At 45.3% G+C, this 13,419-nt stretch overlaps 1 protein-coding gene across 6 annotated transcripts in view; it reads right to left on the bottom strand.

Annotated features, from left to right (window-relative positions):
• The window catches only part of LOC135900247 (phospholipid scramblase 2-like), a 365,712-nt gene extending 357,527 nt beyond the window's left edge, over positions 1 to 8,185 (bottom strand). For 2 of the 6 annotated variants that reach the window (XM_070531924.1, XM_070531926.1), the window contains exon 1: positions 7,928 to 7,952. Coding sequence is in view for 1 of the 6 variants with exons in the window: in XM_070531923.1 (XP_070388024.1) it covers positions 7,928 to 8,043 (116 nt within the window). In the remaining 5 variants the exon portion in view is untranslated. Of the gene's footprint in view, positions 1 to 7,927 lie in introns of all 6 variants that reach the window. The other 4 variants (XM_070531923.1, XM_070531927.1, XM_070531925.1 and 1 more) reach the window with 4 other exon arrangements.
• Positions 8,186 to 13,419: the final 5,234 nt, after the last annotated feature.

Raw genomic sequence — 13,419 nt, 5'->3', positions numbered from 1 at the left:
CGTGGATGGATCAAAGCAGTTAGACATAAGGGGAGAATCACAAATGCGACTTATCCGAGAAATGTGCGTGGCAGAACGATGTCAGTATGCTATGCGACTCTGAGAGAAAACCACACTGAAAGCATATAAAAGTACATAGGTGTTGCAATAGACTATTTAGTCATGCAGTAATTATGTTCATAAACATTACCGATTATCACACAGGCATTAAGCAAACGTACGTTGCAATCAAGGACAAAATTATCGTCGAGGACGTTTCAGTGGTTCGCCAAAGTTGATAGCCAACTTCTAAGATATATATATATATATATATATATATATATATATATATATATATATATATATATATATATATATATATATATATATATATATATATATATATATATATATATATATAATTTCATTAGTTCCGCTATTAATAATAATATTTGGGGTTTTACGTGCCAAAACCACTTTCTGATTATGAGGCACGCCGTAGTGGAGGACTCCGGAAATTTTGACCACCTGGGGTTCTTTAACGTGCACCTAAATCTAAGCACATGGGTGTTTTCGCATTTCGCCCCCATCGAAATGCGGCCGCCGTGGCCGGGATTCGATCCCGCGACCTCGTGCTCAGCAGCCCAACACCATAGCCACTGAGAGTTCCGCTATTAAGTACACGCAATTTCCCATGTGTTGTCGTTGGTGTCTTTTGTCTGTTGTTTGTTTGTTTGTTGTTGTTGTTGAGACAAGAACTTGCCAAAGCTTTCCAAAAGCTGCACAATCGGCCACTTTCTGTGCAGGTGCTGCTGGAACACACCCGTCGAACATCGCCCGTCGGCCCATAAAGCGGTGAAGCCGCTTTTGTGCTTCTCGAGGACGACGGGTTTGTGCGACCATCTGTGACTATTAATGCAATTTCTGTAAGACCACACGCGTCAGCGAACTCACTTCGATTTACTTCCTTCCTTCTCTCCTCTCTCTCCCTGTGATCTTTGTTTTCTCCTTTCCCATTCCCCGGCGTAGGGTAGCCAACCACACGTTGTTCTGGTTAATCTCCCTGCCTTCTACTTTTCTCTTTCCTCCTCCTTGTTTGTTGGCTTATTATATGAGTAATGAAAATCAGGCCCCTCTGTTAAGCCCCTTTCTTCTTGTTCCTTACATAAAGAGGGTGTCGAATCCGGCAACATTGATGCCTTCAGGTAGCATGTGTGTGTTTATTGACCAATTGCCTTCACCCAAAAAGATAATGCACTCGTGACGCCTGCGGCAGAAACGATGTTCCACATTCGCCGCCAAGGTTTGCGAGTGGTGGTGCTGGCTAACACTTCTAGGGTTAGTTCTAGTAGTAACACATAAATACCCCAAAAAGTGGATAGGAAAATGGCGCCGTGGTAGTGCTAGTCGTAGAACATCGTACGCGTAATGCGAATACGTGGGATCGTTCCCCATCTGCCGCAAGTTATTTTTTCATCCCGTTTCATTTCAATTAATTTATCATCTAATTCAAATATTAAGTGGAAGTAATGTCCCCTGTGCTATTATTGGCGTCTTTGTTTGTTGGGTTCTTGCCATATGATTAATGAAATTCGGGACACTCTGTTAACCCCCTTTTATTTCTCTCTCTCTCTCTCTCTCTCTCTCTCTCTCTCTCTCTCTCTCTCTATATATATATATATATATATATATATATATATATATATATATATATATATATATGTATAATCATTCATAAGGAATGGAAGTGTTAGTGGATGAAATAATAACTTGCTGCAGATTGGGAACTATCCCACGTCTCCGCATTAGGTGTGCGATGCTCTTAGCAATTGAGCCTACCGCGGCACCATTTTCCCATCCAATTTCTTGGGTACATATGTTTTACAATTAGAACTAACCCTGGGAGTGTTAGCCAGCGCCACCACTCTCAAACATTGGTGGACGATGTGCAACATCCTATATATACGTATACAGAAAGTGTGTGTGAGAGAGAAAGAGCGAACGAAAGAAACTACTCAACTGTTCGGTCAGCACCTCATCGACGCTTGCTGGGAACACGTACTCCATTATTTGTCGGATGTCCAGTGCAGTGGGACCAGCGTTACACAAGAACTGTACGAGTATCGTGGGTTTCTGTACACTGTTTGCCTACTTCTCGCCTCGTCGAAATAGAGGCTAATGGGGCTTCACGCTTTAGACACGTCCCACATTCACCAGGAATTGGCTTCCGCAGCCGAAAAGTGAAGCCGTGATTTTTCACGAAGTTGAGTGACATGTCAAGGAGGGTGATTAATTGTTTCGAATCAATGTGAGGACAGCTAAAGAGGCTTAGGCTTCTTCACGGAATATGTAAAGTTGAACAACGTGGGAGAAGGTGGCAGAGCTCTTAAGGCAATACTTAATGAACCTTTCCACGCATGTAGTGCAATAACCGGACACAAAAGGTGTGTTATAATCGATACGGTTATTTTGCATTTGCAGAAACAATCACTCGGTCCGCGGAGAGAAGATAGTTTGGGGCATGGGGCACCTAAGATCTTGCGCATGGTTTATTGATACACGAAAACAATGTGGTGTAACTCTATTGGGTTCATTTTAAGATCGAGCGGTATTGCTTCTTTCTTTTTTTCTTTGGTTTCTATATTATTGAACGACCACAGAAGGATAAATAGCTGCTTTATTGCAGTAATTGGTTTATCGCTCTTGATGTCATTCTTCTTGCTTCAGTCAAGTTACAGAAAGGTGAACAATCTAATTTGGGACAAATCAACGAATGAACTAATCAATAAATAAAAATAGCCTACAGAAACACGTCCGAGCCTACAGAAACACGTCACAAATAAGGAGCAAAAGGAAGCGAACACTTTGTTTCACACTCGGAGCCTCCCCGGCTCCTTTGAAATCGTAGTGACGTAATGATACAATAAATGCATTTCTGGATATTGCTATACGCGTTTTTTCTTTTTAACCCTCTTAACCCTTCCCCCTGCGCAGGGTAGCCAACCGGAACTACCTCTGGTTAACCTCCCTGCCTTTCTCTGCATTATTTTCTCTCTCTCTTCATGGGGCACCCGGTTGCATTTTCTTTACTGAAAAATCATCGCTATGTTCATTTTTATTATCCTCATGTATAACCTCTCGCGAATATACACGAAATCTTTCGGCCTAAAGCTCATATATTATAGCCGGATAACGCCACGTAATATTACCAACATTGTGTTGCAGCCCGGGATCACTTTCTGATTTCTCACGTGTTGTTTCTCATGACAACTCTTTACATTGCCTAGCACCGAAGAAAACGAACATCGAAGAAAGGAAAGGAGAAACAAAAAGAAAATTGACAGCCTTCTGCATTATAACGGCATACCCTGCACACTTTATGATCATTACTGCACAATGAATAAGATCGGCGGATAATACTAGAAGCTATAAAAAGAAACCACACTAAAGCTGCGACCGACGCGAGCTTCCGGAAGAAATATTGTGCACTTCCGGAGATACATTATGCCTGGCTTCTATCGTCTTCAAAGAGCGCGCGTGGGCTCAGGAGTAAGAGCTTTATTTAAGCCGTCAGGGCTGGGCAGCATTAGGCGCATTGGACATAAAGTCGTCTAGTATATTTAGAACTAGCTCAGGTTGCTCAGTGATCAAAAACGTTGATGGCACAAGACACGAATGTATGATTCTTATCAAAATATTATAGTTTTGGTTGCTCTATACTGTGATATCGGGAGTACTTTTGTGGCCTGGTGATCAGTTCGCTGTTTTTTTCATGACAGCCCGAGTGGAATGCTACGGAAAATTATTCCGCAGAACTTCGGTGCACACGATGTACAACCCAAAGTGTACGATACAGAAAGAGACGAGGAAAACAGGACGCATACGTAGGAGTCAGCTAACCAAAGGACATGGTGTTAGAGGGAGATCTCTGGAAGAGGCCTTCGTCCGATGGTAGCGTTTGTGGCTATTGGTTCAGCGTTCTCAAGTTCCGATAGCGTATATTTAGGATGAAGTTTGTGTGATGGCACTTCTTGAGACAATATGCGTACATTGATTTTGTATGAGAAATAATAGTGTATAAGCTCAAAATGAGCAACAGTATGGAGTAGGAATTGATTATTGAATGACTTTTCAACACTTTGGAGTTCGCTTATGGGGAGGAGGTACGAAATCCACGTGTTCTGGAGGGCACCTATGGCCAAGAAAATGTTGACCTGGAGTCACGCAGAAATGGTGTGTCGCATACAGACGGCCTGTCATCCACGCGTGGCACCCACGTCAGGAATTTTTTTGTCCGTGGGCCACAACAAGAAGGTTCGCTGAGAAAATGTGCCGCCTGTGGCGGAGGCTGCTGTCGAGGTGAGCTGGCTAAACACACCACTGATAAGCGGCGGAGTTTTAATCTAGTTTCCTGTCTATACGCGAGAACATTACGTAGGACAAGAATAATAGCATGGCACAAAAATAAGCTGATTATAATCAAGGCTGAGCTGTTCGCATAAGCAATAAGAACATCTTAATTAAGAACTGCCCACTGTGCGATGATTAGGAATTTTTAGGAACTTGGTATGGCGTAAATTTTGCGTCCCGTATAGTTGGTATTCATGGTGAATATTTTATCGCATAATAACTTTTGCAGACAAATTATTTGGCTACGTAAGACCGCATCCAGCTTGTTTGGGTAATTGGCATAGCAGCACGGATGCAAGCTCAAAACGCGAGCTTCCGCTGCTAAAAGCTACGCATGGTCCACGTCAGCTGAAGCTCACTGCGGAACGGTGCGAAACTATTGGGGAGCCCTAAAACATCATAACAAAGCATAGAATCGGCGCAGAATAGGCTTTATCGCTATGTCATTCTTACATAATGTGGTTTGCTGCTATATACGTCTTGATCCGAGGAGTGCACTTGTTTTCCATATATATACATACACGCACGAATGTAAGACTGCATGCTTCACTTGCGACGAGTAACTTAACACCGCTTCCCAACTTTTTATTCTCATATCGGGTGTTTGGAAATATCAGAGCTGCAGCCGTCTGTTTGTGCTGTTCTCTACACAGAAGTCGGGAAATAATTGGCTCTTACAATTACACCGAATGCCAAAACGAAGAGAGGAGAGCGGGAGAAAAGTCGTGAACTCTAAAGCAAAAGAAAAGTGCGGGTGCCGTGACGCATGTGTTGGCGCATCACTACCTTTTTCATTTTTTTTATTACACGTCTACACCCGCTCCAGTCGGGCTGGAAAGTTACGCGGAACAACAACGTCCCAGAAGCTATTCCACAGGACGCTGCCCAACTGAAACCCAGGCCGCCGCCATCTACAAAGCTACTGCATCCTCCTCGGACTCGATAGAACGAAAGGAAAATGGAGGACGCATCACGCAGCATTCCATCAGGAACACGGGACCCCCGAACAGAAGTCCGCGCAGAGCGCAGGGAGCTATATATAGAGCGGTTAAGGCTTTTTCGACGACGAGGTAAAGGGTTACACAGACAACACACGCGCAAACACATACATCGCTTCTGCGGAAAGCACGATTCCCCGAAAGGAAAGCAGGGCCCTGACACGACGGGACGTTCAGTCCTTGTTGTCTCCGCTGCCATCTTGAAGCAAGGCCAGTCGGACAATCGGTGACAACGACGGCGACGACAAGAAACGACGGAATCGCATTATCTCGCAAGTTTCTGTGCCGGGTCGTTCATCGCGACTGACCCTTCCATCGATAAGCGAGGGGATGGCCGAGCTGGAGCGGAGCAGAAGCCTCGCGGACTTTCTGGGAACGTGTCGCAGATTGACTCCACGCTTTTTCCCCTCTTGTGCGCCCGAATTCTGTTCGCTCTTATCGGTCCATACAACAACGTTTCCATCGATCACTGCTCAGTGGATGAAGCGGCTGGCGCCAGCAGCGCAGTCAATCAGTGGCGAAAGTGTGCGTTGTGACAAACGCAATCACCGTAAACGGAAGGAAGGCAAAAATAAACGTATAATGAACAAGTCAGCTAACAATGCAATCGTGTGCCATGAAAGAATAAGAGGCTCTCACTGGCTCAAATAAATGCCACGTTCGCTGGTGAAAGTGCTCGCATAACTTCTGAGAAACACGCCTGCACTGAGAGTGATCCATATATATATATATATATATATATATATATATTGCGAGTCAATGGACAGGGACTATGAGGAAGCCAAATTGCTTATTGCAAACCATATGCCTATGTAGTTGAACAACATCATATCGGTAATATTAAAAATTGAATATTATTTCATACCACAGGCTGACTACGCGAGCACTTTATGTATTCACCATTTTCTCGTATCAACCAAGAAAACCGCGTGTGGAATTATTGTTCTCGTATTCACTACTTGCAAGTTTCGTCTTCCGCTATGCCAGCAAAAGAGGTGAGTAACAGCGCACTTCCTTAATAGTATTGTTATTTATTAGGCAGAAACCTACGCCTCGGTTCTTGTCGTTCTACTAATGTTTCCCTTGGAGTGTTCGCCTTCTGGTCTTGGCTAAGCGCGTCAGAGAAGCGTTTCATGCGTTCCGGAAGCTGCAAATGTGCAGTTTGTGCGAAATAAGGTGTAGATATAAAGGCATCACTTATTCCATAAGTAAGTGATAATTATTGAATTACTAATTACAATTATTACATGAGTGATGGAGCCAACGAGCAAGTTCTTTCACATGAGGTAGTACGCTGAAGAAAAATAACAAAAACTCACTCCAGTAATCTATCCAAACTGGACAGGAATATATTATTCTCCATCGTACTTTTGTCGAGTATGCCAGCAGTTTCAAAGAAATTGGTGCGAGGATCAAGGAACGGCGCAAGTAATCAAGAACGCAGGTAGCTTTCCTTGCTTATTTTAGTGCGGAAGCACTACTATAACCTACCAACCCGGATTTGGCGCCTCTGTCTGGATGAAGCCCCTTCATACAGGCCCACGCAAAATGAAAATAATGTGTGACTGACGGTGGAATCGAATCGGACAAGAGCCCGAAAGTCTAACCATTAGGCCACGACCCCATGCATATTTTTCTCGTTGCAAAGCCCACCAGCTCTTTGAAACGCTCGGCGTGTGCCCCTCATGACACTTCTTCGTCTTCTTTCATTGCATTAAGAATTTTTCTTCCATGTTTCTTTGTGACAGCTTGCGCGTGACGTCACGAAACGCAAGCGTGCTCCCTAGACTGTGCACGCCTGCCGTGCCGTACCGTGCTGCTTAGTCATTCCTCCCCTACACCTCACCTTATATATATCGAGATAAGATGTCCGAGCCATGCCGGCTGGCGCGCGGCTACCAGTGACGTTTTTGTCCAAGTAGCGCAGCCTTGCCAGCGCCTCGTTTGCCGCCAGCGTCGGGAACGATGTTCGATGCCCCAACAAAAGATAATCGTCCTGTGATAACCGCAGCTGACTTGCGAATTTCTTTCCAGCGTTAGTCGAACGCGTCCCGAGCAGCGGCGCGTAATGTAACGCCGGTACGCCTGTTTAAAGCGCGGGTGGCATCTCTGGCCGCACTTTCTCGCGTTATTACGAGCATTTGTGAGGTGTACGCAGGAGATACGAGCACCCCGTCTATGCCGATACCAACTCGTGCAACGACACACTATGCAAACCACCATCGCAGAGACACACCAACTAAACACATTGGCTCCGTGAGCGTCAACAGACGAAGTGACAAACAAGCACCGGCCGGCGATTTCGCGACAAATTTTAACTTCCCAGAGGCGATAGAGCAAGCTACACCGTTCAGTTGCATGCCCAGAAAGAATGGTGACGAGTGAACGTCAAAAAAGCACTCGCATGAGGTCTACAATATTAACCTATAGCAAGGAAGCGTGCCATATAGAAAGGCAGGCGCACGGGCAGGTGGTGGATCACGGGTTCGTAGTGAACAGCTTTCTGACTCAACAAATAATTCAAGGTCCTTCGAACGTACCGTGTAATCCTTTGACAGGAGCCGGAGAATGCACAACGTTGCACCGCTGGACTTTGCAGCAGCGAAAAACGCGGGAAATGATGAAAGCTGGGACGAAGCCGCCGCTGCTCGCACATACGAAACCACCACAGAAACCAGACCTGCCTGCTCCTGGCTTTGTTCTTCCGCGTGGTGGCGTTATCGCGCAAGTTCCGAGCAAAAAGCTAGTTCGATCGAAGTTTTAATGCTGCATTAGCTAAACCGATATAGGATGGGTTTCCTGGAAATGGCAGACAATAACGGCACGCACTACATCAGTCACACTAAACATAACTACTTATCCTACCCCAAAATAGGATTTTTTGTGAAACAGGTTTGCAGCCCTTGAAGCCCGTTGAAGAACGCGGCAGGAATGGCGTTAGTGCAGCTGCGGTCCCGTGAGATGTTCCTGTAATTTAACGGTTGTTGTAACAGTGTAAACTAGAGCGTCAGGTGTCTTTTTAAACCGTGGTGCACAGTGATGACTCAAACGCAGCCTCTGCTAATATCTGACGCAGTTATTATTGCAGGCAACAACCAAATCACTAGTTTTCGCTGGTCCATGGAGAGAATTCAGAAGCACATGCCGAGTATGTGCACAAAAAAATGAGACCGGTCTTGTACACAAGGTCAATAAAAATACACATTTTTTTTTTTATCACAACGTGTACAACTTGTCGGGACAAGAATTTTCCAACACGCATTGAGTTAGAGAGCCAATTCCGCATGCTCAACACTAGGCAGCCTAAGAGCTTAGGAGGAAAAGAGACACGTCTAACTTAAGTAAGACAAAGGCTTCAATTCTTTCAATATTTCTCTTTCACCCTCATGCAGAATTTCGAACACTCCACCACTGCTCGAAACAGCCTTGTACTAAAGACAACGCCACTGGATAAAAAGGCACACGTCGACCGGCCGTGCTTAAAAACATGTCGGCAAGCATCAGTGATTTCGGAGACTAGTCTTTAAGAAAGCTGATTCAGCATAACAGGCGCCGGCGGGCCTATCATGCAGTTTAGTCTTGCTCAAGAAAAAAACAGTCGCGACTTGCATCTCCGAATCTCGCGCTTGGTAAGTTCAGTGGTAATCAGCGTATCGGACACGGCAACGGCCTTGTCAGAAATACGCCTTTAGGGCGCAAGGAATGCTGATGAGCCGGCATTGGGTACTAGACGGGAGCGTCAGGTCCGACTTGTAAAACGGACCTCAACTGGCAATGGAAGCTAGCGACCATGGAATAGCGATAAAATGGCATGACCGAGTGAGCGTATCGAAATGAATTAGTGCCAGAAAAGAGGGACTGTGGGAAATTTGTGCCTGGATGCATCGCATATATAGGGTAATGTGGCCCATCGCCTGTGATGCCTTCTGCCGGGTACAACGTCTGCCTTGCAGTTACAGATTAGTGCAAGTTCCGTATACAACACCTGTTGGTGACTGTTGTTGATTTCGCTCACAACAGCCTCCGTGTTAACGCTGTAATCAATGCAATGAATAAAACATTGTGAAATAAACTTGTTTCTTGTGCTTTTTATTTAGTTTGACTGAAGCGAAAGACGTTGTGTTGTGGACATTTGCTGTACCCGTTGACTAAACAGAAAACCCTACATGAGGCCTGCAAATTTCGGATTAACCCTACATTTCCCCATACGCACTAGTTACTCGTTCAAGCACTTCATTACTTAACTTAAACAACAAAAAAACGTCAATTACGAATAACAGGGTATCAAAATAAATTGCCGCAGCTATGAACTCATTGAAAAATTTCGTGAGCCATTTCACTCTGTGATTGTAGATGGCCAGCGAAGCTGTTTAGTGCGCGACACAGAGGTGACACAGAATTTTGAACAACGGTACGAACATAATTATTGTCCTGATCTGTGGTAATCGAGATGATATAGGAACACGCACACATTCGCCTATCGCCTCTGTCATTACATGTGTCCATCACGTAAGAAAATGAATAGCTCATACACCCTTAAGTGATGGCTAATGCCCCCGTAAACGCGGCCTCCCCATTACGACGACAGAAGATATGTGAAATTCTACAGAATTACGAGTGCCAATGGAACCAGCTGTGGAAGAAGACGACGTCTGCATGAGCAGTGGCATGAGCGCGTTCGCGCGGTGGCGCCAAGGGGCACCAACAAGCCAGCTGTGAAAGTTTGAACTCATCCACGTTGGCCCCTTGACCCAGGCCACACCTCGAAGTATATGAATGGCATGCTTCATACCATGAAGCATGCCATTCTCTGACTCACGGCATGCTTCGTTGGTTCTTGCAAGTAGGTTACGTGTCGTCGAGCGTGCGCGTTCGTCGGCTGTCGCATCAGCGCCCGCACGCCTTCGACGATCACACTCGCGTCGTTGCTCCTTCCGTCGCTCTACATACGCGCGCTGTTCTTCTGCAGTCCTGACGACGCGCGACGGAACGAAACTGAGATCTATTACGCCGTTCTTCTATAGGGCCGTGACGTCAACCGCACTTGAAAGAGCCGTGGATGAGGACGATAGTTTTTTACACAACGGAGCCCACTGTGTAAGAAGACGACGACAACGAACGCGCGAGAAGTGGCACGAGCGAGTACGTGCGGTTGCGCCGACGGGCGCCAACGAAGAAGGCGACTATCCTGGAGCCATTGCTGATGGTGATAATTTCTGCTCGCAGACGCCGCCATGAAACTCCGTATCAGAGCCATATACAGCTTCGCTGTAAAAGCAAAGTTTTCTAATAAATGAAGTCTCCTAAATCAAGAAAGGGGCTGACAGATGTAACAGCACACTGTGTTATAAAGTTTGTAAACAGGGGTAAGGTGCCTCAGAAAGGCTGGACAGTTTCTGGCCAGTTTCCTGTAACTTATACCACACGTATATTTATGAAGGAGTATTTTGTGGCTGAACTTCGCGGAATTCGCAAGGTGCGTTAGGTTTAGCTTCCGCAAGAGAGAAAACTAAAATCTGAAGGGAAATATACTCCGACGGAGTGTTTTATTAAATGTAGTGGCAAAATACTCGCGACTGCTTTTTTGTTATGGTAACGAAGCACAAGACCCAGTAAGTGATCATTGTCTTTTGATTTGGAAAATTGGTCCTTCTTGCACAGCCTTAACGAACACACCCCGATAGCAGAAACACCTTTTTTTACTGATTACTAAAACTCAAGCAAAGGTATCTGTCTTTCGTTTCGTTTCGTTTCGACAGGCTATAAGAATGTGTTCTTCCTCATTCGATCAGCGCTCATATTTACACAGTTCCCCCCAGTAACAGCGAAAGCTGGTTAATGAGGACTGCGTTAATGTTTGCCGCTCAAGACTGAGTGCCATGGTTGCTTAGTGCTTTTGGTTTTGCGCCGCTAAGCACGACGTTGTAGCATTAATTCCCGGCCGCGGTGGTTGCATTTACATGTGGACAAAATGCAAAAACACCCGTGTAGTTAGATTAAGGTGCACGGTAAAGATCGCCGGGTGGTCAAAATTAAATCGGAGTCCCTCACTACGGCGTGCCTCATAATCAGATCGCGATTGTGGCCCGTAATACCCCATAATTTAATTTAGCTCAAGACTGTTCCATTCTTTTTTTGACATCAGTTATGCTAGAAAGGGTTGGTTCTTTTATTCGCAGCGATAGAGGTCTAATAAAGATAATATATAATACAACGCGTTGGACCCAAGCGGATATATTGCAGAACTTTTCCCAGCCATTTTGTGCGTTTCGCTGTGCTAACTTCGCCTCAATGGCTTTCTTCTCGCTGGTGAAATAAAAAGAAATCCCGGTATCCATACTATCTTTCAATCCTCTTTGGATTAGGCAAGAACCAAGCAAAATTCTTCAGAAGTATAGATAGTTGCATACTTGCCTCCAACTAAGATCGGCAGTTGCTGGGCTTTCTAAAGAACGGTTCGGTGGGCAGCACTCCTATTTTCCTTAACGGCAGCTGTCTCATAAAGTTATTGGCCGCGAACTCGGGAGTCGTGCACTTCAGCTTTCTTGCCAGCTTGAATACGTGCGTATATGCAGCGATTGCAATTTTCGCCCGCAGGTAAACCTCTGATCGCAGCGAAACTTGTGTTTCTGTAGCATCAGCACCACTCGTTTTTACGGTGCTGGTTCGACAGCGTTACACACGAGGATGATGTGCCCAGGTTATCCAGCGAATTCCCGAATAGATCAACAAAAAAAAAAAAAAACGTGTACGCATTGATTTTAGGCAAACCGTACCCTTAGGGAAAAAGAATATCCTTAGCTTCCACAAGTACGATTAGCCAGGTTCCGTGTGTTCTTTAAGGATTTTCTAGGAATACATCCGAGGTCAGAAAACAGCACCAGTCTAGAAGGAAACAACCTACATTTAGTAAACATAAAATTGGCAGAACCCTTCTCATGATTGCTGGGTATCTGCATAGTGTCCACATTAAAATGCGGGGGCCACAGCTCAGCGCAATGTCATAGCCACCGAGCCACCACGGCGAGTAAGAGCACAAAGTTGTTGCCGTTGAGAAAAGTCAGCGACGCCGTACAATAGATGCAGCTATAGGATTGATATGAAATAAATGTCCGTGTAAACTCATTCGCAAACACTTAATCGGTCTTGACGTCCACGATGTTGTGGTTGCTGCTTTGTCAGAGACAGATTTTTTTATTTTAAGCTAAACGAGAGAATGAATTGGGAACCGAGACCGTGAAGAGACATTCGATAGTGTCCCATCGAAGTCAATCAAGGAAACTAGTATTGAAAAAGCTTAGAAATAAGTCACGATATATACAAGCCTAGGTAACTGCAATAAATTATGTGAAGAGCTCCCCTCCCCCCCCCCCCCCCCCCCTAAAGAAAGGAAGGCAAGAACAGAGTAAGTTTCAGTATTATAGCGCTAGGAGTTGTCACGAGGGCTAAATATAAGAACAGCTCTACAACATAGACACATTTGTAAAGCATAACAGTCAAATTCGTCTGCTATAGCCGCAGCTTGGTAAAGAGTACGTCGGCTTATTATAAGCATCGTAACACGCTCACTGATTTGACCGAGCCGTGCCATCAAAGTTCTACGTCATCAGAACACGTATGTCCCGGTGGCCCGGTCGAACGCTACAGTTTAACATCTGCACCTCAGTTCGGCAGCGCGGAGCTTCCGAAAATGAGCCGCGTGCACTGCTTGAGCGTTCTCCCGTCCAGTCCCCGTGAGAGTGCAATCACTGGAACATTCTTGTACAAGCCGAGACGGCTCCTTGGTGGGCAATACAACCCGGAAAAGCACGTACTAGAAAAATAAAGAACAACGTCAACGCAAGTCACGTCCATACGCACCGCAGGGGGTCCAGTGCCATGGAAGTGTGGTCCATGTTTTCTGTTTTGGTTCCATGATTAGCGTCTGGCATTTGCGGGCCAACAAGAGCAACGATCGATGCGCGTGAAAGTACCTGATTATTTGTCAGAAAAAATACAGAAAAGGCATGGCAAGAAAGCAAACTAAGAAAGG

Source organism: Dermacentor albipictus, chromosome 1, assembly GCF_038994185.2.
Source record: "Dermacentor albipictus isolate Rhodes 1998 colony chromosome 1, USDA_Dalb.pri_finalv2, whole genome shotgun sequence".
Lineage (NCBI taxonomy): Eukaryota > Metazoa > Arthropoda > Arachnida > Ixodida > Ixodidae > Dermacentor > Dermacentor albipictus.
Note: the sequence above shows the minus strand (reverse complement) of the source record. Positions and strands in the feature narration are given on the sequence as shown.